The sequence below is a fragment of the Cheilinus undulatus genome, linkage group 24 (assembly GCF_018320785.1).
Source record: "Cheilinus undulatus linkage group 24, ASM1832078v1, whole genome shotgun sequence".
In the NCBI taxonomy this organism is placed as follows: Eukaryota; Metazoa; Chordata; class Actinopteri; order Labriformes; family Labridae; genus Cheilinus; species Cheilinus undulatus.
The window spans coordinates 12,557,425-12,585,424 of record NC_054888.1 but is presented as its reverse complement, the minus strand read 5'-3'; the positions used below and the strand labels follow the sequence as shown (position 1 = coordinate 12,585,424).

General features: G+C 37.5%; 1 protein-coding gene across 1 annotated transcript; it reads left to right on the top strand.

Annotated features, from left to right (window-relative positions):
• LOC121506340 (N-chimaerin) lies at positions 1-27,247 on the top strand. The gene is made up of 15 exons (XM_041782112.1): positions 1-44; positions 382-483; positions 2,584-2,622; positions 2,746-2,801; positions 8,802-8,833; positions 9,073-9,186; positions 11,861-11,987; positions 12,376-12,537; positions 18,312-18,389; positions 18,936-19,020; positions 21,274-21,447; positions 22,302-22,379; positions 22,464-22,601; positions 22,777-22,882; positions 24,566-27,247. Exons 2-15 carry the CDS (start codon positions 465-467, stop codon positions 24,735-24,737), a joined length of 1,380 nt encoding a protein of 459 aa, XP_041638046.1. The 5' UTR covers positions 1-44; positions 382-464; the 3' UTR covers positions 24,738-27,247.
• Positions 27,248-28,000: the final 753 nt, after the last annotated feature.

Here is a 28,000-nt window from a genome sequence, read left to right as displayed (position 1 = left end):
GTGACGCAGCAAGATGGCGACTACAATGTTGAATGGATGTGAATGTGAGTATTATTAGCTAACGTTTAGATTAATAAAGCCCTGTACATAACTGCATTCCAATATTCTGTCGTTGGCGTACTTACATTTTAAGTCACAGCTGATGTTTTCTTTGTATTGTAACGATAAAATACCACTCATATCTGTTTTATTCTCGGTTTAGCCCGCGAACTAAAGTAACGCTGACCAAACCCGCTAACGTTAGCATTATAATAACTGAACCTTATCTTGTATTGTTTGTCGTTACTCAGCTTTTTTCCCCTCTCATTTAAGTGAACGTTATCCACCTTACACATCAGTTTAATACTTTTATCCGTACCTGTTTTTCTCTTCTTTTTAAAGGATTTAAACTAAGTGGGTCCGCCTTTTCTGCAAATTTGGATCTGCTGGTTAATTGTTCATCTTCATCATATCACAAAATCAAGATGGCCCTAAATGTCTTTGGTAAGCGGCATCACGCCCTAGCTACTGTGCTTTGTGCCTTTATTTCATTTGATTTTATGTTGTTTGTTTTAGGTGTAAACATTCACACCACTCTTATCAATGCATTTACTCATATTTTGCTTTTATATTGCTTTTTTTGTTTGCTGAAAAGGTTGAAGTTACAGAAATGTTATTGATCAATCTGTCTTAAAGCAAGAGCTCAAAACACTTTCACGCTTGAGTTTTAATTTATGCAGTTGGAACTCTTTTTATTTGTAGTAGATTTGTTATATGCTATTCATTTAGCTCTTTTTTGCATAAATCATAAACTAAAACTATAAGTACTGATACATTTTTATTGATAAATCTATTAGATGTGTAGTAGATGGGTGGAATGGGTTTAATGGGACAACAATAATATAACTGCACGGGTTAAGATCACAAATGATATCAGATTATCCTGCCTTATAATATATTAAATTGCTATCTTATTTGACTGACATTCGTTTTTCTGTAGAGGATTTTAAACATGTTTGGGTGTTAGTTTATCAAATTGAATGCCTATTTGCTTGTTATAGTAGGTCAAAGGTGCAATGACAGGCTAAACAAATAGTTAATAAAGTTTTATATGAATAAAATATTGGAGACAGCATTATTTTGCCCCGCTTCAGTCTGAAGCAGGAGAACTTGGCTTTGTTTTCCCTCCACAGGCACTGTCAGTGAGCCAGCAGTGAATATGTTATGTCTGGTTTCTTTTGAGTGTGTATTTTTGAGGGAGTGCTGCCTTGAGAAAGAGGGTGAGACACATGCCCAGGGAGGATTTGGAGTTATTTTGAAGACAGGATACCGGGACGACAAGTGTTGAATAGATAAGGCTTGCAGGGTGCACCGAGACAGGAAACAGGCTGTTAGTTTAACTCATGCAGAGAAGATGGAAGACAGCTTATGCCAGAGTTTGCAAGATGCTGGGATGCATTTCAATTTTTATCATCAGGATTAGTCTATTTCCTATCTATTTTTAAACATATGAGTGGAGCAAGATGGTTTTGCTAGTAGTCAACTTTGCTGTGCAGTTTGCGTGCAGACATTTGCCTTGTAATTGCACTTTGCAACCTTTTTTGAAGGTGTATCCAAAGATTTCAAAGCTTTTAAAGACAAATAATATAATCTTGGTGTCTATTTTACAATAAAAAAATGCTTAACAGATGTGTACTTGGCAAATGCCAGAGTGTTTTGCTTTAAATTTTATACCCAAGCCATTAAATACTGAATCAACTAGTACCCTGTTGCTGTCAATGTGCACCCTTGCTTCCCACTGCAAGCCATTACAAATGGATGTGCACACTCCAGAATGTGACTCTAAAAGGATTTCACAGTGAGTGGAAATGCTCTTTAGTTATTGCAGAGTTCAGCCAAACTCCACGGGAGTGCCCACGGCTGTTAATTATTCTCTTATGATTCACAGAGCCACACTCTAATATTCATGTCAGCGTTGTTTATAATCTACGAGTAAATGCTCCTATAAGGCTGATAGCATCTACAATTCATTTAGAAGACATGCAGGCCTGAGGGGGTGAGAAGTAGCGCTTGTCTAAATGTTGGAAAGATAAAACATCACCGCAAGAGCTCATTTCTATTGCATTGCATTTCTGCAGAACATTCTAAGTGAATTTTTCTTTGAATGCTTTATAGAGGAGATTTATTCAATTCACTTTAGGCAATGTTTATGGTAAGTGAGGTTTTTGTTGTGGATAAATGCATCATCAATCACTCTGAAAGCCTGAAAATATTGCACTAAAGTCCAAGTAAATAAAGTCAGCATCACTCTAAGAATTTCTGTGAGCTGTTGATGTTTTATTAAGCTTTTTTATTTGGCAGTGACATTAAAAAGAACTGCAAGGCACTCTTAGATTTTGTTGGCTTAAGATGATAATATACCTCCGAAATCTGTGCTCTTTATCCACCTCATAAACTTCATTCATTCTCTTATTCCACTGATTTAAGACAAGAAAGAAGCTGAAACAGTATCAAACACTGACCTTAAATTTTAGATGATTCTGATCATGTTTTGTCCACTTGGGGGCGACATAACTAAGCAAATATCGCTCTCTCTGCCTTCAGATCATGATGAATACAGGCCGCCAGTATGGAAGTCTTATTGTGAGTAATTCAGAGACCCTCTTTTGTGTTTTTTGATGGAGATTGTCTACATCTATTTTTCTGCCTTGAATGATTTTCTGCAGTAATCTTGTACTCATGATTTGCTGTTTGTCTCTGCAACAGTGTACCAGCTCCAGCAGGAGGCGCCACATCCACGTAGACTCACCTGCACACGTGAGGTAAGAAACACTCTTTCATTAGTCCTGAGTAGCACTAATAAATCACTTAGAAATACATTAAATATTCCTTAAGTAGAAGTGTCTCTTGCTAAGATGGTTAGCTACATTTATGAAGTTACAATTATACAATAATTGCAAAGCAGTACAAGGAATCCTGGGTCTAAGAGTGGAAAGTCATCAGCCAAATCATCCAAAACTAATGCATCATCCTCCAAAACTTTCAATCTACTTGTAAAAAGATTTAAAGAGACTAGCCCCCAGACCCAAATCCTCCTGTAGCAGATTTACGCTGTGGGAGAAATCTACCAAAGTCCAATTTTCCCCATTTGTACCACAGATAGCTAAAGTAAGTCCTGTGAATTGGTCACAGAGTGACGACTGTATCTTCCAACAAATTTCAAATATATAAGATTGCACAAGTGGGACAGAAGCAGGTTAAATGTTGCTTAATAAGTTAGGATATGCCAGTGATCGATGGTATGCTGTGTCCAAAGATCAGGCATTGAGAAGATGCGTGCGCATTTAAACATAACTAGAGTAGTGGCAACCAGTCTCCTTTTTGCAGAAAGAACAAGATTATTTTTGATATAAAAATCTAGTTGTAACTTTAACTTCCTTAAGAGGTGTGGAAACAGAGCAATGTACACACTTAGGATTCAAGTGCAAACTCAGGCTTATTTGTTTTATACTTTTTAAGATTGAGTTCGTTCCACAAGCTGGCTCCTTTATTGATCTTTGTTGTTGTTTAAAATAAATTTTAAAAAGGTAAAATTGTAAGAAAATAAAGAGCTGTTTAGGAGCCAAAAGACCAGCTCTTATTCCTGGGCTGAGACCAATAATCAGGATCTCTACGAAGAGAAGCAAGTAAGACTGGAAAGACATAAATACAGCCATGATTTCTGTTTACTAGCAGAATACTGTAGATTATATCAGTTGACAGTACAGTCTTAAATGCGTGCCAGTATGTGTTGTGGCTACACAAACAATCCAATCCGGATGAAGGCATCAAAGGATCACCTTTATATGTAGTCTGAGCTATAAACACAAACATGCAGGATAACTACTTGGCATCCAAAAGTCCAAAATGGTTATAAATCCCTGTTAATGCCTTGTCTAAATTTGACTTGAAAGTTCAAAGCTGGTATAACAGAAGGACAAAACGTCAGCAACAAATCCAGAGGCAAAGGCAACGGCAGGGTTAAAAAAACTACTAGAAGAATCAGACTTATGTGCTGGGACGAGGTACAGTAAGACTACAAACATGAGGTGGGACACACTGGGATTCAAAATACAGACAGTCTAGACAAACAAGGTGGGAAAACACAAGAAGCAGGAAGTAGAACAGCTATTCTAAACTGGTCTATCCTCAGGACCCACCACCACCTCCGTATGAGAAATTGTGGCTCCAGATTTCCCCAAGTTTCTACTCATTCACATTTATTTTGGTAACAACTCAAGGAACTACGTTATGGTATTGTGGAAACCAGCTTTTTATGCCAAGAAAATGAAATAAATAAGAAAAAAAATAAGATTAAACAACAGGAGATTACCCATTAACTAAGTCAGTCAACCTCTTTATTTGTATAGCAGTAATTCATAAAAAAGCAAAGTAAGATGTATGAATGAAAGTCCGCTCACAGCACTTTTGGGTCCCGACCCACCAGTTGAGAACCACTGATCTCGAAGACAAAGACAAGGGTCTGTAATGCAGTAAATGACAATAGTAATGACATCAGAACAAAAACATGACCTATGAAACTTCAAATGATAAGTGCCAGCAAAACACAGCAATAAATAGCAGCGTGATCTGCATATAAATGTGTTTGCAATGGGTAAATTATTACAGATACTGTTGTAACATGTAAACAGCTGTGGCCCTAGAACTGAGCCCTGTGGCACACCATTTGTAATCAAAGATATCTAGAGGTAAAACACTCAGCCTGTGCTCACTGTGTTCTTTTTATAACTTCCTGCCAAGAGAGATGATTTATCTGTAATATTTTAGATTCACACACATCATGAACAACTTCTCTCCTTGCTTTAACAGCAGGTAAATGTTGTCATTACCAATTAAAATAAAGTAGATATTGATAGAGCCTCAGGCTAGCTGAAAATCTCAGTGTGTGTATGTGTGTGTAGTCCTCCTTGGAGACTGCATCTGCTGACTTAGCATGCAGCAAAGGTTGATTGTTTTCTGTGGTAGCTCACCAATCCATTGTCTTAAGGGAAAACATCTGTTAAAGCTGTGTAGAAATGTTGAACGCTGCATTATAAGAACTTTTAGCATCAGCGAAGAAAAGCAGACTTAAATATGTAAATGGTTTGGGGGTTATTTTTCTGGGCTAATCACTTGCTTTTTTAGAAGGAAGTGGCAGAAAATTTAGTAAAAAAGGTTTATTTTTCCTTTTAAAAACTGAATGTATGCACCTTTGTTCTTCAAAGTTCAGTCTGACTGATAAGTAAAGGCTTTGCAGAAGAAAAAGAGCAATCAGGTGTTGAAATAAGTCACTGATGTTCATTCACTGCCATGCACCAGCACCTCTGCCCCCAAAAGGGGACACAGCCACCAGATGTTTGTGTCAGGGGGTCCACAAGATTTGGGGAAATCCAAGGGGGATTAAATTTAAGAGCTTGTATGTCTGGTGTGCGTGTTAATCTGTTAAAGACAGTCCTCCTACAGCTTGTTGGACGGATGTGTTTGTGTGATGCTAAATGAGCAGCTGTTGGCTCATGCTCTGGTCTGGTCAGGTAGTTGGTGGTGCTGACCCAGTTACAGCCAGCAGGAGACCAGCAGACAGACGGAGTCAGAGAGCCCCCCTCCTCTGGGCTGTCTGCTGGGAGTTTCAGCCATATGTGATTTAATGATGCACCAATGAGCACTGGTGCTTTTTAATTTGTGACTTGTTGAGCTGGAGGCCTCCAGGTTATGTCATTATTTATATGAAAAATCTCTGCACTCATTTACAAATATTAAGCTATTGATGATGGATCATCTTCTATCTTTGTAACCTGTTTGAATTTGGACTTAAGGCTGTCAGAAAACTCTGCCAAATTATATTGACCATGATTGATTTATAAAATCAATAAAAGGATAAATCATCCAAGGGGTGAAGACTTTTATAAGCACTGGGCACTTTCTAAGCAAATATTGTACATACAGTATTAAAAACACGCTCTACCATGATTATTAATACTAAAAAATGTTTTCCTTGTAACTTCATTCTCAAGTTGTTGATATTGTTAGCTGTTTTTCAGAATGATGCTAAATTGTTAAAGATGTAAACAATACACATTCAAAATAAATAATCTGTATGAAAAGAATTTGATCCTTTCCTATGAAGGTTGTCGCTTTTTGAAATGCTTCTGAAAAGGGTGTGATCCCTCAATTGAAACTATTGCAGTTAAGGCTTTAATTTTAACTGCACATTCATTATGACTTTATTCTTGTAAAGTTACGACTTAAATCCAGAAAATTAACAACTTTAGTCTCATAAAATTACAACATTAATCTTGTTACTTCATAACATTGTCCTGCGAAAATTACCATTCTATTCTTGTACATTTACAACTTTATATTGGTATTATTATGACTTTAATCTCATTATAGTGCAACTTTAATCTTGTAATATTACAACTTCAGTCTTCACAGAGCCTTAGCTCAGGCAGTCACATGTCAAGTGTCCTTGGGCAAGATACTTAACCCCAAATATCTCCTACTGGTGTGTCAGTGGCATTTGAATGTGTATGGATGCCTATGAAAGGGATTAGTTTAGACTGATGGCCTCTGGAGTGAATAGGTATAAATGGGTAATTGTGGCGTGTGGTAGAAAAGTCCTACTAGCCTTTAATATCATAACAATACAAATTAAATCCAATGATACTACTGCTTTCTTCTCCTGTAGTTTTCTTCTATTAAAATTTATAATAATTTTCCTGTGATAATACAACCTTTCATTGGGTTTGATAATTTATCTATTTTATTATTTTGTAGGGGGAGATACTTCGTGGCGACACTTGGTGTTGTAGGTGTTATTCTAGAGCATTTGAGTATTTTCTAATGCTTTTATTTAGATAGACCTAGTAGTGTTGGCACCTGGTGCCATCTATTATTAATATAGACAGGACAGACACCTGGAAAAGTTATTTTGGTAATATCTCAATGAATTATCTTGAATTACCTTGGAAAACAGCTTTGTTATGCCAAAAAACTAAATAATTCAAATTTTGAGAAAAACACAATTAAGTAATAAGCAATAAATGACCATAGTAATGGCATCAAAACAAAAGCGTGACCCGCTTGCCTGCTTGCCAGCAAACAGAGCAATAAGCACAGGTGTCATCTGCATATTGATGAAATTTGCATTGGATTAATTATAGCAGATACTGCTATAAAGTAAAAACAACAGTGGCTCCAAGACTGAGCCCTGTGGCACACCATTTTAAATCAAAGATATCTACCAAGAAAGCATAAGTCAGGAGCATGATACCTATTATTTCTTCCTTTGAAATTGTATGTTATAAATCTCTTCTTAAAAGCTTTTTAAAGAGTCTAATTTCCATCCTTGGGTAGTTATTTCAGAACTGGTGTTTTAAGCTTTAAGACAAAGTGTTAGAACCATTCAAATTCCCAGAACTAGTAAAATCATGCTTGACACGAGTGGTTAAAGGGAATTTTACCATTTAACACGTCTAATGAGCCCTCAACTTCCCTCTGTGCAACTTAATGTAAGTCACCAATGATATGTGGGAAAAACTGAAACACATGCTCTCCAAATGAAAATTTTAGACTTTCCAATTTTTTTTCAGGATTTTCTTATCATAAACTGAATGAATGCAGCTGTTTAGTAACTCATGGTTGTACAGTTTCTTCCCAACGACAGGCAGTGTCAAATATGTCGACTGTTAAGGTGAGGAGCCATTATTATAAGCTTAACCGTAGCAGAAGTAGTTACAAAAATCCATATTTTCTCAGTTATAGGTAGCTTTTATGAGATTTGTTACAGAGTAACTTACAGGCAGTGTATTTACGTCTTGACATATTGGTCCCATGTGTTTTTGTCATTGCACTCTGTACCCATTTATTTCATCATTCCAGTAAAAAACAAACCCTATCTGTACAGCAGGCCTGTTTCTTCTCCCAACAGCTTAGTCCCTCCGGCTCAGCACTCTGCTATGTGTAGTCAAGGATGTGTTCTGAGCATTAGTTATGGGTTTTAGTCTGTCTGCTCTGTGCATGGATCACCCTGAGGACTTAGAGCAGTCTTGGTAGGTGTCCAAAGGTGTGCATGCACGGCTGTTAGTCAAAGCTAGCAAACCTCACCAAGACAAACTTATGGTTCTGATTGCCACCAGCTTAAATGTGTGGTTTCATTTCTTTACATAGGCCTGTACTTGATGGTGCAGTTTACCATCTTTGATAGTATTTAGTTTTGATTTAGTATTTTATATGCAGTACACATATGCAGCACTTTAAATCTAGTCATATTTAAGGGTGTTTGCTTTATGCCTATACATGGCAAAATATGCCTGAAAGTGTTGTCCTTTATGCTAAAATCAGTGTTATGTAAGACACTATATATCCTATGCATATGATGAAACATCTTTGATCTAAGTACTGCTCCTGCAGCTCTTTATGTAACTATAAATGTTCTCTCTACCTGTGCCTTTCACACCTACAGCCCCCAGTTTAATATTCAGCATGGTTTGCTGGGTCTTGGTTGATTTATTGGCTCCACAGCAGTTTTGTTGAGAACAACAGAACGTTCTGTTTTTTTTATCTGACTCGTGCAATATTCCCTGCACCCACACACTCTCAAACTAGTGAGCACACACACCGTTTATCCAGTTAGAATACAAGAGTCAAAAATAGGCCAAAAGTCTGGGAAAATATACTACTGCATAAGTTTTGTTTGATTCTGGAGGTGTAGTTCTTTTCCTGAAGTTTGAGTCTGATTTATCCTGTTGTTAAGATGACGTTTTTTTTTTGTCTTTTCCCTGCAGGTGAACAATCGACCCAAATACTATGGAAGAGAGTAAGTGGGCCTTCTCTTTTTTTTAACTGTTTATGTAGGGCACATTACTTTAATCCATCTCCAGCTACCTCAAAGCTCCAGCTGTTATTTTGTTTCAAAACAAAATCCTAATTTAACCTTAAAGATTTAGCTGCACACCTTTCCAATGTTAACTTTGAAATCTCAAATTCATGTTTTGGTGAAACGATATCAGTCAGGAAATCTTAACTTTTTATTCTTCTTGGGTTTATTCTGTCCAGATATCATGGGATGATCTCCAGAGAAGAGGCTGACCAGTTGCTAAGTCAAGCTGAAGGCAGCTACCTCATCAGGGAGAGTCAGAGACAGCCAGGGACATACACGCTGGCTCTGAGGTAACAAAGCTTACATATGTGTATTAAGCTCAATAAGAGGGATGCAGACAATTTAGAACAAGTTTAAGTTGATAGATTTGAGTTTATATCCTGCAATCAGGATTCTAGTCTACTTTTATGATGAGATTAACCACCCTGCCCAAACTAATGACCATTCAAAGTGTTCAAAATGCTTTGATTGAAGCCTAGACCAGCTTTATGCTGCCTTTTAACACAATGTTAAATGTCACGTGCTGCATGAGATCTAACTTTATCAAAAAATCACTCACAGAACATGCTGGAAAACACAAAATAAGCTGTTTGACCGTGACAGAGAAGATTTGGCACATTTGTCATGGGCGCAACCCACATACTCAGCTCTGCTGATCATCCCACAAATGTATGTTCCTTACAAATGTGGCATCATTTAAAAGGGTAATAAACAGGCTTTCCAACGGTATAAAATTTATTGCCAAGAAGCATTGTTAAAACAAAAAAATAATTGACCAAACACAAATTGCCTTACTTTTTGTTTTAAGTTTATATTATGGACAGGTAAGACAGGATAGATGGGCACCTGGGAAAGTGAATGGTTTTTACTTAGAAAGCACCAGTAAGGAGAATGCCGCTAGAACAATATCTGATGGGTGTGATGCCACTTTTTGACTGCTTTTCTTCCTTGTTACACCATAATCATGCAATATAAGACAAAAGAAAGTCTACCATTAGTGTTACCATTATAAAGTGCTGGTTTGACTGGAAACACTCTTCTGTAAGGCCAACAAAAGATGATGGGGGGCAGAGCAGCTCTAGTCTGTGTTACAACAATCACAGGGGGCAGAGACCTCAACTATCAACTGTAGATAGTAGATGCACAAACTCCATTAGGGGAAACTAGATGGTACTGAAAGAGCGATAGAGCTATCATGAACAAAAATGGAAATCTTTATACAGGAGGATGGTTTAAATCCCTCCCTTGGGAGATTCAAATAAAAAAAGACTGCGACTGATGCATCTACTAAAAAATGAGCTATTAGTAAGTCTCACTAATTTCACTGTTCTGGGCTCGTTCTATGTATTTCATACTTTGCTACACCCCTAGTATCAAGCCGAAAAATGTAACTACTACATTTTTCCTGCCCTCTACTTTCCTTCGTGTGATTCTCCTGAGACCTTGTCAAGGTTTGACCTCCCACACCTTTTCTCTGCTCCTGCACGTTTTTGTGCAACAAGGCAGGAAAAGGAGAAGCCGTGTGAACGTTAAGCCTGTTCGATAGTGTGTGCTGAGACCCCCAGGTGCTGTCAGGTGTGAGGCTTTAAATGCAGAAGTCAAGCTATAAGCTGCTCTAAGGAGATCATCTCTGAACTCACATGTCCCCCACAGAGCCTGTTTGCCTTAATACATCTCTTTTATCTTTAGTACCACCCAGCTGCCCTCTTAGCATTAGCCTAGTTAGCTCTGTAGCATCTCAGTCGTCAGTTTTATGACCTATCATTTTCTCTGAGTAGGTGTCACACTTTTAAATGGGCGCATGGCACAATTAAAATTTGGTTTTGGGTCATTTTGCTCTATTCATAGCCACGTCATTCTTCCACCTGCCCGCTTTCATCTCACTCAATCCCTGTGGTTTTTTAATTACCTTCCATAAATACCCCCCTCATAAACTAGTGTTACTGCTTTGGGTCTGCACAGAAGGAAAAGGTTGGATTTTGGGTTAATGATCTAACGCTGCTGCTTTATCTCACAGAGGTTTCAGTGCCATCCACTGAGGAGCAGATGATGTGTTGGCCCAGTTAGGAGTCCGCCCATCAAGCTTGATGAAAACCATTTTGGGACTTTATTTAGCTCAGTTAGAGGCTGCGCATTTCCATGTATGAAGAATCAAATTGAAGCTGCTTTAGATACCTTATCACAGTGGTCCGGGCCCCCTTAAGAGGGGTGCCAAAAATCTCAGGGTGGCGGGGGACCCTGTCTGCTCCTTGTTTGTCAAAATTAGATGTACATAAATATTATTCTTAAACCATGATTTGAAAAATAATCCATTAGGACCAACCTGAAAGAAGAAAAAATCGAGAGAATCTTCTAGTTCTTGTGCAAAAAGTCCAAAATCTCCATTTTTGAGGTTATAAAGCTGAATATTTACAAGAAAACAAACTCAAAATTTTCGGGTTCAGAAAGTAGGAAATTTACAAGAAAAAAATAAAATTTTCAAGTTTAAAAAGTCTCAAATTTTGACTCCAGAAACTCAAAAATTTCAAGTTTTTTAGGTTGTAAATTTACAACAATGTACAGGAAAAGTTGACACACATAATTTATGTGTTTTAGAGTAAAAAAAATGTTACTTTTTGTCTTGTAAATTTGTTACTTTTTAAACTTGAGGGTTTTGATTTTTTTTTTTCTTGAAAATTAACAGATCAACTTGATTTTTTTTTTTTTTCCTTGAGAGGCCCTTATACACCATCGTGATAATGAATGGTTTATTCATAGATCTTTTGTCAAGAACAAGTGTTTGTAGGCCAATTATGTTGGGATTTTTTTCAATGAACCCTAAGCCCTAAGAAAAAAGGTTTGGAACCTCTGCCTTATCGTAACGTATCATATCGTATCATTTTGGTTTTTTTTTTTTTACCCCGTTATTATATCTGTTAGCATTATAACTTATATCACCCTACTCAATAAGCCCTACCTTTCCAGGTTTGGGAACCAGACCAGAAACTTCCGTCTTTACCATGATGGAAAGCACTTCGTTGGAGAAAAAAGGTTTGAGTCCATCCACGACCTGGTTACAGATGGCCTCATCACACTCTATATTGAGACAAAGGTGTGTATTTCACTTTTTCTTCTCTTAACCACACAAAAACAGAACTTTATACAAGTTTACCCATATTTACTAGCATTAGTTTTATCTGCATTTATCTTTGTAAGCAGAACACACAATTAGATTTTATTTACTGTTGCTGGATAGCTGTATTTACTGAGTATAAATGCTAATGCAGTCACTGTTACTTCACATCCTGGGTTTTTTTTAAATAATGAATGAAGAGAACAGGAACATGAGCAGTTTCTTGAGCATATTCACTATTAAGACTGTCACTAAACACTATACAGTGCTGCAAAAACAGGCTTAATATTGCAAAATGGTGCTTGCCCTGCATAACAAATAAATGGCAATTACATAAACTCAACGATACAGATGTCTTTTCCTTCAGGCTGCTGAGTACATTGCAAAGATGACCATAAACCCAATCTATGAACATGTTGGCTACACCACCTTGAACCAGGAGCCGTCACTGAAAAAACACCAGCCGCTCAGCCCCGAGGCTCCAGACGGACCTGCTCTGACAAAAGATGACTGCAACACTGAAGAGAGGGTGAGGACCACTCCATCATTTATCTCAGCACTGGGCCATTGTTTGACCTTAAAGCTTCTGTGAGGAACTTGGTCATTTTGGTGTCAAAGTGGTGCATTTTTTCTTTTAATTGTTTTCATCCTGTATATTTGTAAGTGTTGCTTTTTAGCTTTGAAAACATCACATCCTGCTAATGGAATTTCTGTCATTAAAAATGACGCTGACACCTATCCTGTGGCACCACTTTCTAGCTTAAAAAAAATCCCCAAATTGAAATGATAAATCTTGTCAATTTTGACCTTGTTTGTCTTTATACGCCGCATAAAGGCATTGGTATTAATTTCAATCAATTCCATAAACAGTCAAAAACTCATCACAGGAGCTTTAAAGTCATGAAATACAAAACTAAACACATTTCCTTACTCATTATTTATCTTTCTGAGGCTTTTAGGTAACAATCAATACCTTTAAAAGTCATCACTCTCCGCCGTGAGATATAGATTTTTGTGAAAAATTCATGCAGGAACTCAAGCCAAAAGCATCCTCCAATTAACATATGTTTCTGGCGAAGAAGCCTGAAAGCTTGAGGGTCTTTTGGGGGTTGTTTTGAATAAGAAATGCAGGTAGAGTTGACAGAAAATGCCGGCAAAATGCATGAGAATATTCCCAAAAGGAAACCAGAAATATCGACCTCCTTAAAGTAAAAATTTAGAGGACAAATTGGAGCATTTGTGAAGTCTGTTTGGCTGTTTATTTGCACATTTTAATCAACATTAATTGGCAGTTGCTTATTGATATGCTAAATTGTTATCAGTTTAAATAGAGTGAATACGTAGCAGCTCTAAAATGAGACTAGTTTTTAAGTGAGGAGAAGTTTTATCATTAAATAGATGCAGAAGAAGCCAGAAGACACAAGCACAAAATGTTATAAATAAATGTGTCAGTTCAGTGGAGGAATTAATCCCTTATTTGTGAGGATTTAAAATGTTTGAAGCAGAAAACGAGCCTTTAAGGCCTTCATAAAGTTCAAAAGCATCTTAAACCACATGGTTTTGCAGGCTTTATAGCATCATATTAAGTGAAGGATGTTGTGAAAATATAAAACAATGATGCGCAAATGTATATCGTCTTTAAGTGTTGGACTGTGGGCCTGATTTGTTCGGCTGAGCTCTGCAGAGAGGTGATTCAAGGCTAAAGGTGAGCAAAGTTTCTGTGTGGACTGTGCTAAGATGGAAGGATGAGAGTTGGTTAAAGGAAAGGAGAAGGAGGAGGAGGAGGAGATGGATGCAGAGGAGAGATGGCCTCCAGCCAAGGGCTCTGCAGTAAAATTACATAACAGCTGCTCGCCTGCGGAAACCTTCTATCTCCAAAAGCTGTCTCCTTAGTATTCAGGAGGAGTTTGTTTGCTCTCATTTGTTTGCACTCATTTCAGATGTGATTAGTTTGTTTTCTGAGTTTATTTTTGCACCCGGAGGGCTGTCTGGAAACTTTTTCTGTAGGTGGTGATCAGATGCAAAGATGTGAGTTTTTTGTAGGATGTGGGATGCTAATGTTGAATGGAGATGTTGGCTTTGCAGCTTTATGCAGGTGGATGCATTGGAGGAGCTAAGAGATGCAGATCAATTCTTGCAACTGCTTTAAAACCCTCAAACTTAGAAAACCACATGCATTAATGTGATATAGATCTGTTATAATGGACAAATACAACACCAACAGGCTCATAACAAAGTATTGTCTGCACCAGCACTGAACCTCCTGAGGCCTCATATGACCTGCAGTGCATGACCGCCTCTGCTGCACCTCATACATCACTGTCTCTGCTCTGTGATTGTGTGCGTGAATTGGGGGGTGGCCCCGAGTACGTGTGTGCTTTCATAATTGGCTGGATTTGCAGACAAAGCAGTACGGCTCGCAGTGACATTGAGACCAGGGTTGGCTTTCTGTAGCACACACAAACGAGAAATGCATATTTCATGCGTTCATTCAGCTTTACGGCGTTTATCGGGGGTTAAATGCAGTTTTATGGCTCCCATGAGGGCGATAAAGACTCGGATCAGGTGATGAGTTTTTAAATTTTAATATCGAAGGCCTTGTTTTGAGAAGGAGTTCACTTGAGGGTGACATGAGAAGGTGGTAGCCATATTTGGGCCTTTAATTTGAGAGAAAATATAGAAGCATTATTCACTAATGCCTGAAAAAATATCAATTTAAGGGGTTAAGAGAGCCAAAATACTACCTGGTTTTGTTGGTTCAGTCCGTTCTACTGTCTTTAATGCAGTAATACAGACTAAACCTAGCATTAACACCAGTGCTTGAAAAATACCCAGTTTAAGGGTTAAAAGTTGTTGTTTTTGTCCTGTATTTTATTCTGGAATGCAGTAATGCTTTTGTAAATGAAGACAAACCACTTTGTTAACACTTATTCTTGGAAAAAATGCAAATGAAGGGGTTAAAAGAACCCAGTTTTGTTGTTTTCATCCTTTTCTTTTCATCTTAAATGCAGTAATGCTTGCATAAATGTAGACTAAACCCTTACATTAACACTAATGCCTGAAAAAATGACCTATTTTAGAAGTTAAAATGGCATAGTTTTGTAGTTTTAGTCCTTCTTACTCTCTTTAATGTACTAATTTTTGTCTGAACAAATTTAAATCCTGCATTAAAACCAATGCTTCACCAAAAATCCACATTTTACAGTTGAAAAGAGCCTGAAGTATGTCCAAAAATGCAGTGATGCTTTTGTTTATAAAGACTAAACATAGCGTCAACATTAATTACTAAACATTAAACATTACTAAAATTTATATTTTAGAGACTGAAAGGGCCCAAAGTTGACCCTTTTTTTTGTTTGAATTCTTTTTTTCTTTATCTTATGTTTATTTAAACAAGGAATATACTTAGCATTTACTCTAATGCTTGGAAAGATACACATTTCTAAGTGTTAGAAAGCATAAAGTTTTCCCAATTTTGTTGTTTTGTCCTTTTTACTGTCTTAAATGCAGCAATGCTTTAGTAAATAACAACAAAACCTAGCATTTAACGATTGGTTGGAAAACAAAACACATTTCAGGTTATATAAGAGCCTAAACTATGCCCAGCTTTCTTTTTTTTTTTTCTTTTTATTCTGTCATTAATGCAGTAATGCTTTTGTAAACCAATACTTGACCAAAAATACAGATTTTAGGGGTCTAAAGACCATAAGATTGCCATAATGCTTATTTGTAAATGTAGACTACAGCAAGTATTTAAACCAATGGTTGCAAAAAATACACATTTTAGATTATAGAATCAAGAGCCTAAAGTATGCCCGATTTTGTTGTTTTCGCCCTTGATTTTTTTTCTAAAATATATTAAAGCTTTATTAAATGAAGACTAAAACTACCATGAACAGAAATTCTTGGAAAAAATGCACATTTTAGAGGTTAAAAGAACCTAAGGAATGCACAATTTTGTTATTTTTCTGACTTTTACTGTCTTAATTGCTTTTGTTAACAGAGACCAAACCTAACATTAACACTAAAGCCTTAAAAACACACACTTTAGCAGTTAAGACACAAAAAATAATATTTTTTTGTTTTTGTCCTTTCTTTTTACATATGAAATGCAGTAATGCTGTTGCAAACAAAGACTGAACCAAACATTAAAAGTAACTCTTGAGAAAATATGCAATGAAGTGGTCAAAAGTGCCTGAAGTCTACACATTTTTTTTTGTTCTTTTTACTGTCTTTAATGCAGAAATCCCTTTTAAACAAAAGCTAAACCTAGCATTCACACCAATGATTGAAAATATACTAATTTCATTGGTTAAAAGAGCCTAAGTTTGATCTTTTTTTGTTTTAGTCTTTGTCTTTTCATCTGAAATGCAGTAGTGCTTTTCTAAACAAGGACTAAACCTACCATTAACACTAATTAATGGTAGGTTTGGTTGAAATGGCTGAAATGCAAAACCTTCTATCTAAAAAAATTGACTTTTTTTGAGAAAACATTATCCAAAGTGAAATCCGCAAATCAGAAAATCCTGCAGATCAGAGGTTTTGCACTTTGGCCATCGTAATGCTTGAAAAGATACTCATTGTGTTAAAAAAAAAAAAAACAGTCAAAAGTATGCTCAATTTTGTTGTTTATGTCTTTTTTCTTATCTGAAATACAGTAAAGCTTTTGTAAACAAAGGCTAAACCAAGCATTAAAATTAAATGTCTTTTTAAAAGTCAGATTTTTGTATTTTCAAACCAAGAATTAGTGTCTTAAATACATGCTTAAATGCTGTTATGATTCAATTTTGTGCTAAAATTTCAAGTAGTCTAGATTGTGTTGACATCTATTGAACGTCTATCATGTCTTTGCCTCAAAACATTATTTTCTAGCTTCTTTTACACAAAAATGTCCAAAGGTATCCTAACTTAAAGCTTAGAAATCCCTTCCAGAGTCAGACACTCTAATGCAGTCCTGTTGTTTGAGTGCTGACAGCTGAAAAATGTCAAAACAAGCCCAAACACCCCCCACCAGAGGCTGCACTCAACCAGAACCTTTCAAAATGCACTTTTAGAGTGAAAATGCTGCCTTAAAGTACTCTTATATAATGCTACTTGAAAGGGAAAAATGATAGAGGACCTGGGCTTTTAATTTGAAGGGGTATGTAAGGATAAATGAGTTTGAGCAACCCAAACAAGGTTATAGGTGAAAAAATATCAGAGAGATGGGTTAAAAACGGAGGAAATTTGTAATAAAATGACAATAGAAGTAAGGGAAACAAAGAGGGACAAATTATGTGAAGGAATGAATGAGTGTTTTTCACAGTTCATTCTTTCCCTCCCTCTTTTCCTCCTGCTCTCCCGGGACAATCGAGGTGGCAGAATTGTTGTCGAAACAACAAGAACGGCGGCTTCTGATTGGCTCCTTCTCCTCTCAATGTGACCTGTTAAATTCATCCATTACTGCACCGTAGCTCCCCCCTCCTCCTCCTCTTCATCTTCTTTCTCTCTCTCTCCGCCTCTATCACCTCCCTCCTCCGCTGGTTCTGCCTGCCGAGTGTGTGGAGGCAAAGCGGATTAACTCACGCACACACGCTGAGCCATGTGGGCAGAAGCGCTCACCTACACGAGACTCGGAGACGGGGATGCACATTCCGCCGCGTCATTCGGCTTCAGAGGGATTCGTGGATGCTTTTTGAGATTTTTAGAATCATAGAAGTTTTATTTTTGTTTCCAGAGGCAGGCTTTTATTGGCTGGTTGTTTTTCTTTTTTGTTATGATCTGGGATTGCAGCAGCATCAGTATGCAGAGCTAATCTGATTGGCTGATCTTTGTGGTACTAAGACAGCAGGATTGGTCGTGTTTTTGCTCCTTTATTTGGGATGTTGTTGTCGAATGGAGCTTGAAATTATTTGAGTGTTTTTCTTGTTTCTCCTTGTTTTTATTTCATTTTTCTGGTTTAATTTTCATGGAAGTCTGGTCTTTTTAGACTTTTTATGAATGGGATTGTAGCCTCTGAGTGAGCGTTTTATTTGATTATACAGTGTGAGTTAATTTCACACTGAAACTCCAGGTCCCACAATGCCGAGCAGAGAATCCCACGTGGTTAAAAAAGGCAAAAAGAAACCTCGCAGACGAGCCAAGAAGGATACAAGTCAGAAGGGCTCTTTGTTCACAGCAGCTCTTGGTTTGAACGTCAGCGCCGGGTCCATCCCTTCCCTTCCCATCTCCGGAGGGGACCCGGCAAGGGCGCCAGCCCCTTCCAAACCCTCCTCCCCTGCTTCCACCTTCTGGCAACCAATCAGATCTTTTGCCCTTTCGCAGCTCACGTCGCTGGTGCGGCGGGCCACCCTGAGAGAGAGCGACCTGGTGCCCAAGTACGAGAAGGTCCACAACTTCAAGGTGAGCAGCTTCCCTTTGCTTCTCTGCCATGGATTTGCTGATTCAGCTCACGGGGTCTTATTCAAATTCGCCACACAGAAACACACATTTACATCTCACATTTAAAGGTGCTTCTTCAGATTTGCACATTTCCATTTTATAAGCAGCCATTAGGGAGGAGCACAGAGGTCAGAAGCTCAGCACGCTGAGCTTAAGGGGAGTCTGGACACTCACACAAAGAGCTCCTTAGTGGGATGGAGGTTATTAGCATTTCATTATATACTCTAGAGCCAATTTCTGCAATAAATGAGCAGATAACAACTCTATAAATGCCTTTCAGCTCTCCTATTGTGCCTCCATTGTGCTTCTGACAGTCATTATTATTGTATAATAAAGATTATTACACATACTCAAGCTATTTCTGCTGATTTCTCACCTTAATGTTAATTTAGACCTGTGCAATTGTGGCGTTTTGAGACTTTTTAAATGCATTTTTCTGTTTTTATTTTGCATCACTCTGCTTGCTTGATACATTTCCCCTTTTTTCACCCTTTTTTTCCCCACCAGGTTCATACATTCAGAGGCCCCCATTGGTGCGAGTACTGCGCCAACTTTATGTGGGGTCTCATTGCTCAGGGAGTCAAGTGTGCAGGTAAAACACTCAAGATTTTAGCTGAACTTTACATCTACAGAACCACAAATACAGGGTTATCACTGATTCCTGAAAGGTCTCAAACTAGACGTTTGAAATCTAAGACTATAAAAAGTCTCAAAAAGTCTCATTTTTACTTGTTAGAAGTCTAAAGAAGTTTATACGATTTTAACTGATCTGTTTTGTGTATATTCTTGACCACATTACAGTAATCAACAGTGTTACAGAGCTTTAAGGGAAATAATTTTAAAAAGAAAGAAATGTACTCAACCAGATGCCTTTTAAGACTGGCTTAGCACCATGGCTTTAGAGAAAATAGCAATCTAATGTAAAAAAAAAAATCGGCATTTTATCATGTTATAGCAAAGCTCTGACATACCCTCAGACATGTCACCCTGTACATTTAGACCATTTTTTAATTTGATGGCAGCAACACATTTTAAAAAAGTAGGGACAAGGCAACAAAAGACTGGAAAAGCAAGTGGTGCTAATGAAAAATAGCTGGAGGAGCATTTTGCAACTCATTAGGTTAATTAGCAACAGGTCAGTAGCATGACTGGGTATCAAAGGAGCATTATAGAGAGGTAGAGTCTCTCAGAAGTAAAGATGGGCAGAGTTTTACTAATCTGTGAGAAACTGCATCTTTAAATTGTGGCAAAATTTCATAAAAATGCTCCTCAACATGAAATTGCAGAGACTTTGAATACCCTACCATCTATAGTAAATAATAGTATCAAAAGATTCAGAGAATCTGGAATAATGTCTGTGCAGTGGATAAGGTCAAAGGTCAATATCGAATGCTTGTGCTCCAAGATGATACAGAAACACCACTGTGCTCTACAGGCAAAAGCTCTTTTAAATAGACTGAAATGGAAAACTGTTCTGTGGTCAAGTTAATCAAAATTTAAATTTTCTTGGGGTGGGTGGGGGGGACTACAGAAGATGTGTCCTGCAGACTAAAGAGGACAGGGATCATCCAGCTTGTTATCAGCACACAGTTCAAAAGTCTGCGTCTCTGATCGTAGGGGGTTGCATTGGTGCCTATGGCATTGGCAGCTTACACATCTGGAAAGGTATCAATGCTGAAAATTATATGGAGCAACATATGCTCCCATCCAGACAACGTCTCTTTCTGGGAAGGCCTTGCATATTTCAACTAGACAGTGCTAAATCACATCCATCACAACAGCATGGCTTCACAGTAGAGGAGTTTGGATGCTCAACTGGGGTCCAGACTTTTTAACGATAGAAAACCTTTGGGCGTCACAAAACAAAATCTGACAAAGACGACCCAGGATTGTTGAGCAGCTAGAATGCAAACAAGAATGGCACAACAATCCTCTCCCAAAACTCCTGACACTGGTCTCCTCACTTCCCAAACATTTATTTATTAAAAGAAGAGAGGATGCTACATAATGGTAAACATGGCCCTGTCCCAACTTTTTTTTGAGACATGTTGCTGCAATCGAACTCAAAATAAGCTAATATTTTTTATGTCTCAGTTTCAACATCTGATATGTTGTTTATGTTCTGTTGTGAATAAAAATGGGTTACTCACTACAGCTCAGTCTTAGTTTGACAAAAGTGACAAAAATGTGGTTCCTCTTTTAATGATTAAGCTGTTTAAACTCAGCTCAGCAAACCTGATAAGTATGTTGATAGAAAAGAGGCATTAAATGTGCTCGAAATAATCTGAACTTGTAGGTGTTTATAGCCAAAAAAGTTCCTTGTCCTACATATTTAACATTTTATAAACAGGAAATTAAATCATGAAATTCAGCCCTGGTCTGGTGCACTGAGAAATGCTACACACCTTTCATTTTTGGTGTTAATTTACTCGGTTCAGGTCTTATAAATCTTTAATTTGATTTCGGTAGAAACTCAGAAATGTGCAGAAAAGGCTGCTGAGTTTTTCCTCTTCTACTTTGTTTTATCTCCTCTTGTTTAAATCGTGACTCTAAACTGAGACAGCTGGCTCAAAGTTAGTCACTTCAGCTGCTGACTCATCATGTATCATCGACTTGAAATGTTAAAGAACCCATGCCAAAGAGCATGCTGTCAAAGTGAGAACTGCTGGATGAACATCTCTGCAACACCTACGCTTCAAAACAAGTTTTATTGTGTAATTTCTCTTGAGTATGAGCAGAAGTATATTAACTTGATCTTGCTTATGAGCACTCAGGAACAAAAAAAAAGCAACTTTAAAGCAAAGAGTGGGCACACACTGAAGTGAAAGCTGTCTTTTTTTATCAGATTGCGGCTTGAACGTCCACAAGCAGTGCTCCAAAGTCGTCCCCAACGACTGCCAGCCTGACCTGCGGCATGTCAAGAAGGTGTACAGCTGCGACCTGACCACGCTGGTGAAAGCCCACAACACCAAGAGGCCGATGGTGGTCGACATGTGCATACAGGAGATCGAGGCCAGAGGTGAGAGAGAGAAAAAACAGTGGGCTTGAGTGTTTGTGTGAGTCAGTGGTTATATAATGTAGACAGAAGAAGGTAGAAAAACACCCACGAGCAGAGCCCATTTATGGATGAGAAGAAAATTACAAGCTGAATAAATGTGTGCATAGACGTAGAGACCTACGATTCCTCCCTCTTGGGATTTCAGACGTCACAAGGGAGATGCAGCAGACAGAGTTTTATTGACTACGATTCAGGACCAGAGTGAGAATAAACGTGAAATCAATAAAGACACCTGACTTGAAGTGATTGAACTTGACAGAAGCAGGAGAACAATCCAATCCCCCTCAATCCTGGCTCGCTCTGCCTCTCTTTTTTTATCTAATCAATCTTTATTGCACCCTCCCCTCTCCTCGTTTCCCTCCTATTTCTTTCCCCTCCATTTCAATATACAGAAGATGCTCCTTTTACATGACAAGTGAAGAAAGAATGATGACAAAAAGAGCTTAATTTTGAATCAATATCAATCTACAGAATGACAAGCAAATCTGAGCAATCAGAAGTGCTGTCAGGAAGATAATAGAGCTGTATATGATGAGTTTTCTGCACTGTTTTCTCATGTAATTGACAGTTTAATCGCCTCCTGATGCAAAACCCTAGCTGTCATGTTTTTCCTGCAATAAGACACCTAAAGATAGCCACCTTTTTGTTGAAAGAAGGAAAATAAAGCAATTTTATTCCATTCTAGTTGCTTTAAGGTGCAGATTTTGATTGAACTGTTGTTTTCTGTGTGTTTTCTGTTCTGTGGTCAAATGAAAAGACAATGCATCAGGAGTGTTACCACTACACTCAGATTATTAACTCTCCTCGTCTCCTAGGTCTACAGTCTGAGGGTTTGTACAGAATATCAGGCTTCAGTGAGCTCATTGAAGATGTAAAGCTGGCCTTTGACAGAGGTGAGCGCCTACTTAAAAGGACCAATCATAAAGTTTAAACAGAGGCTTGTTTTCCTTGCTAATACCACTGATTTCCCTCCACAGATGGAGAAAAGGCTGATATCTCCTCTAACGCTTACGAGGACATCAACATCATCACCGGTGCCCTAAAGCTCTACTTCCGAGAGCTGCCGATACCCCTCATTACATACGACGCACACCCACGCTTTATTGAAGCCGCAAGTAGGTTTTCACACTCTCTCTACTTTGTTACATAAGATGTAAATGAATGGAGGGCTGTTTTAAAGCTTTGAAGATGCTTGGCAGCATGGTCAGTTTGGGTTAAAGATCCATGTGAAATTGTTTTGTATAATAATCAACGCTGAATTTAAAAGACTGATCTGCTTGTGTTTTTCAGAGATTACAGACGCAGAAAAACGCCTGGAGGCTCTTCACGAGGCCTTGAAGCTGCTGCCGCCTGCTCACCTCGAGACGCTGCGATACCTCATGGCTCACCTAAAGAGGTCTGAATCTCATATTTGTGCCAACGCAACTCAGCTTAATTTTGATAGGGCCTTTTATATAAGAGTAAACAACTCGAACATGTTTGAAGAGCTGCTTTGGATTGCATAATCAACAAGAAAGGCCAAGGTATAATGACTATGCTTCATCACCATGTAAATGTAGTCAAATGGTGCTCCGGTAATAAGCAGCCAGCCTCAGCTTATTTAGTGGTTAAAAACATGCTTTTTCTTGGCTTCTGCAAGAACAAGCATGAAAAAACATTTGAAAGATGTAAAAACTAAAATAGAGCTTATACAATCAGCTGCACTTTATTTCATTATGAGGCTATTTAACTAAGCTAAGTAATCACCTGGGCTCCTGCAGATCCTTGAAAAGTCTTGAATTTTAAGGCCTTAAAAGTCTCAAAAAGTCTGATTTTTACCTGTTTGAGATCTTAAATTTTAGAAGGCACTTTGACACAATAAGTCCTTATCCAGTCTTCATTTTCTAGCTGACCTTACATGATTGTAAATACCATCCTCCACACACTGCTGCATAATCTCCAGAATTCAGGGAATTCAGTGTTGGGCCCTTTGGGAAGACCCCCAGACCCCTCTCTGATTTGGGCTACCAGGTTGCCCACTTTAACATCAGTGCAATCCACCCTTACTTCAACTGACAAAAATCGTTATTTTGCTTTTTAATAGTTATATTGTTAGAATCAGGCATAGACGGCATTTTGATAGAATAGAGCAGAGGTGTCCAAATTTTTACATTGGGGACCACATATAGAAATATATAAGGATGGTGGAGCCACTTTCATATTCCTCATCTTGAGGATATTAAAGTTAGTAAAACCTGTCCAATGTAGGTTAAGATATACATAGTGATTGGACATGCTAAAATGGCCATTTAATGACTAAAAGGCAAATAGCCAACCATTTTAAGGAGTTTGGGGATGACCGATCAGATTTGAAGGGGCTCTGGTCAGCCATTGATACCAATGGTCCTGTCCCTGGATGTAATTGGTGCTGCTATTTGCTGTCACTATCTGTCAGGGTGTAAATGAAGATATTATTTTTATTATTTTGGTTCACATTATATTTACCATTTACAGTATTATCTCAGTTTAGTCATGAAAAAAAAAAAAATTCGTCTTGTCAAAATGTTTGTTTACAGAATTAGCATGTTCGCACTACTTTGTGCTGAAATTAAGAAGAATAATACAGTCTAGTCCAAGCTTCATGCTCTAATGTGGACCATATTTCATTTAATTTGAAGAATTTGTTGAGGGACAGTCAAAAATCACTTGCTGGCTGTATTTGGCCCCCGGGCCATTGTTTGCACACCCCTGGAATAGAGGCATTAGATGTGCCAGAAATGGTCAAATTTGGGTGTTAACGGCCCAGACCTGTTTGCTCCATGGCATTCGACATTGCAGTAACAGTTCATTAAACCAGGTGTACTGAGAAATCTCACATGGCCTTCATTTTTGACTAGGTACAGCGCAAACACGGACATGGTAATATGAGATATTTTAAAAGTGGAATTATGAAAATGAAAGAGAACCAAGAAAGCTTCCCTGAGAAACTCCATCATTAAAAAATATGACACTCTGACACAAACACAGATGCTGATGATCTCTACATTTAAACATCTTTTTTCTTTAGTTTGAGCTCACTTACCGTCTTCTTTCCTTCCAGGGTGACCCAGTGCGAGAAGGAGAACCTCATGTCCAGTGAGAACCTGGGAATCGTCTTCGGCCCGACGCTGATGAGAGCCCCCGAGCTGGATGCCATGACGGCGCTCAACGACATCCGCTACCAGAGACTAGTGGTGGAAACTCTGATCACCAACGAGGACGTGTTGTTCTGATGCGCATAATTTGCCATTTCCTCGTGTAAAATTACTTTTTACATGAAAATGAAGGACAAACCAGAAACTTGGACTAAAAGTACACTACATGAAGAGAGGACAATGAAGGACTTACTTTGAGACAAAAAGATGTGAGAATGCATCGTCTCCCATGTTGTCTACATGTAAAACCAACAAACTATTGAAAGTTGCAATTTTTAAGCCTTACTCCATCATAGCACCTCCATCATTTGGAGAAAGTAATGGTAGCATTGCAACAGTGTTGTTTTTCCATGTAGGGGAAATGGTGCATTTTCAATCTGTGTTGTCTCTTCCTTAAACGGATGCCTTGACAGCTTTTACTCGATCTTTTTTATCCGTTGCAGCTCTTCTTGTTCAGCTACCTTCAGAACATTCAGGATTAGCATTGTTAGCATTTAGCACAGGAACCTAATGACACTGCTCGCCATGAGCTAAGGAGCTGTCAGTGGTTTGAGTGAACAAAAATGCTGCTTTGTAATCAACGCCAACTTTTTTCCTCAGCGGTGAGAGATTGTTTTGTTTACTCTTTGTTTCCGTAGCATCAAGGTATCCTTTTAGTCCTCATCAAGTGAAGGCAAGGATGAAACGCTGGCTTCCGCAGCAGTAGACAGCTGGATGAATGAATGAATGAATGAAACGAGCACTCATTCCTCTGAATGGAACTTAAAGTGACTTGGACCTATTGTGTTTTCATTCCTCTTTACTTTATGGCTCCCTCTGCTGTTCCATCAGCTGCATTACAACTACATGGAAACATTACCTTAAAAAGTAATGCCCTTCCAGTTTTTGAATGAAAATTTTAGCTTAAGTCAGGTTTTCCCATTTTTGATATCATCCATTAATGGAACTGAAGGAGCTGTAAATTAAAGAGTCAGGTTAGGGATATTTTCTTGCTGTTTACTCTCATTTCTCCACCAGCCTGCTTTTAAAATAAATCAGTTTAAAGGGAAATTTAAAGCTCCTGTGAGGAAAATCCAGGTTGTTGACATTGGCGCCCTCTTGTGGACAAAGCAGCAATCTTGTTTTCACCTTTACATATAAAAATTTGATTCCTTCATATTGTAAATGCATAAAATGCAGCTTACAATGAATCATAAAGGTTTAAAGATGATGTTTTGACAACATCTTGTTTGACACCTACTCCACAGTAGCATGTAAAGGTGATCAAAAATAACAACACAGCAATAGTTAACTGTATTGCTGATGGGGTTTTCATAAAGATTCATCAGAATGAATTTCAGCCTGTTTCACCACCATTTTAACAAATCCTCACAGGAGCTTTAAAATACTCTGCAGTTAAATGTCAATCAGGGCTTTGAAGAGCTATATTTTCTAATCATCTTTGACTTAAAATTAAAAGAATACACATAAAAGAGGCATAGAGAGAAAGGAGAAAACACCTCATTATAAGTGACTTGAAATAAATGTGAAAAAGCGCTTATCTTTTCTGTTTTTATCTGTTTAAGTTAGCTTGTAATGAAGCAGTGTTACCGGGCAGATTTTGCGCTGATAATTGCATGTCTGGCTGCTATTCAGTAGTAATTCCAAGGCCTGCTTTCTTTATTGGACCCAAATGAAAAATGCTTCACTAACAGTAGACTATTTAATATTTGATATCGGCATTGATAAACAAAACGCAGAGAAGCTCAATTAGACAGAAAATTTTAATGTTGCAATTTAGATGAGATTGGTGCCGTCTTCTTTCAGTGTACTATTTCACAACTAAGCCTTTTTGTACTTATTTTTCACTGTCTGCTGTTTGTTTTAACACATATCTCCAGCGATTACATCTAACTGTGAAAATGTGAGAATAATAATGCTAATGATAGCCAGGTCAGGTGTTTTTTCAGTTTTTTTCTTTCTCTTTAACTGGCGTAACATTGAACACTGAAGGTTATTTTTTAATGTTTTGGCCGTGTTCTGATGTTATAAAAGCAGTATTAATGATGGGACAGTGTTGCTAATCATGAGTAATATGAAGGAGTGAATCAGCCAGGATTTTTCTTTTCTAACTAGTGCCATTTAAAAAAAAAGGTGGAGGCGTAGGATTGATGCCTTCTGCATGTACAAACCCCACCTCAGCTAACATACATTTACCCCCTCTTTATTTACCCCCATTTCTGTCGGGGGGTGATTATTTTGACTTGTTTCACGGAGCAAAGTGGGAGTTAGGGTTGTAAAATATCAAAATGGATGTAAAATAAAAGTAACACCATCTTTTTCTAACTTTTTTTTAGTACATGTGATTTTTATTTTTACAGTTTTGTTGACTTTATGTTGTTTATTCTTCGCTGTTTATCTAACATGTACTAACCACAGTGAGACTAACCCGATGGAAACTTTTGAGCCTTCAGTGACCTGTGACACTTGCTTTTTTGCATCATAAATGTCATTTTTTATTATTGTTGTCATTGCTGTACAGTATTTTCTATATGGTTTATGCATGATGAAATTAAATTATTAAATATGGCTCTCAGTTTGTGCACATCTCCAGTCTGAATTTGTACTCTTGTCATAGTGTAACATTTAATTTATTTCAATGACTTTATAGTTTTTAAATTTTCTTTTTCAGTTATATGCGCAAGATTATGAATTAGAAGGCATTATAGTTGAAATGAAAGTGATATTTATGAACTAAAAAGTTATGATTATGTATTAAAATGCATTATAGTAAAAGCAAAGGTGATTTTTATGAGCTTAAAAATCAAGATTATAAATATGACATTATAGTTGAGGCAAGTGATAGTTATGATCTAAAAATTCAAGATTACGAATTAGTGGGCATTATAGTCAAGAAAAATTTGATATTTGTAAGCTTAAAAATCAAGATTATGAATAAGAAGGCATTACAGTTAAGACGACAGTGATATTTATGAACTGAAAAGTCAAGTTTATGTATTACAATGCATTATACTTAAGGCAAAAGTGATATTTATGAGTTTGAAAATCAAGATTATGAATAAGAAGGCATTACAGTTAGGACGACAGTGATATTTATGAACTGAAAAGTCAAGTTTATGTATTACAATGCATTATACTTAAGGCAAAAGTGATATTTATGAGTTTGAAAATCAAGATTATGAATAAGAAGGCATTACAGTTAGGACGACAGTGATATTTATGAACTGAAAAGTCAAGTTTATGTATTACAATGCATTATACTTGAGGCAAAAGTGATATTTATGAGTTTGAAAATCAAGAATATGAATTAGATTACATTACAGTTAAGATGACAGTGATTT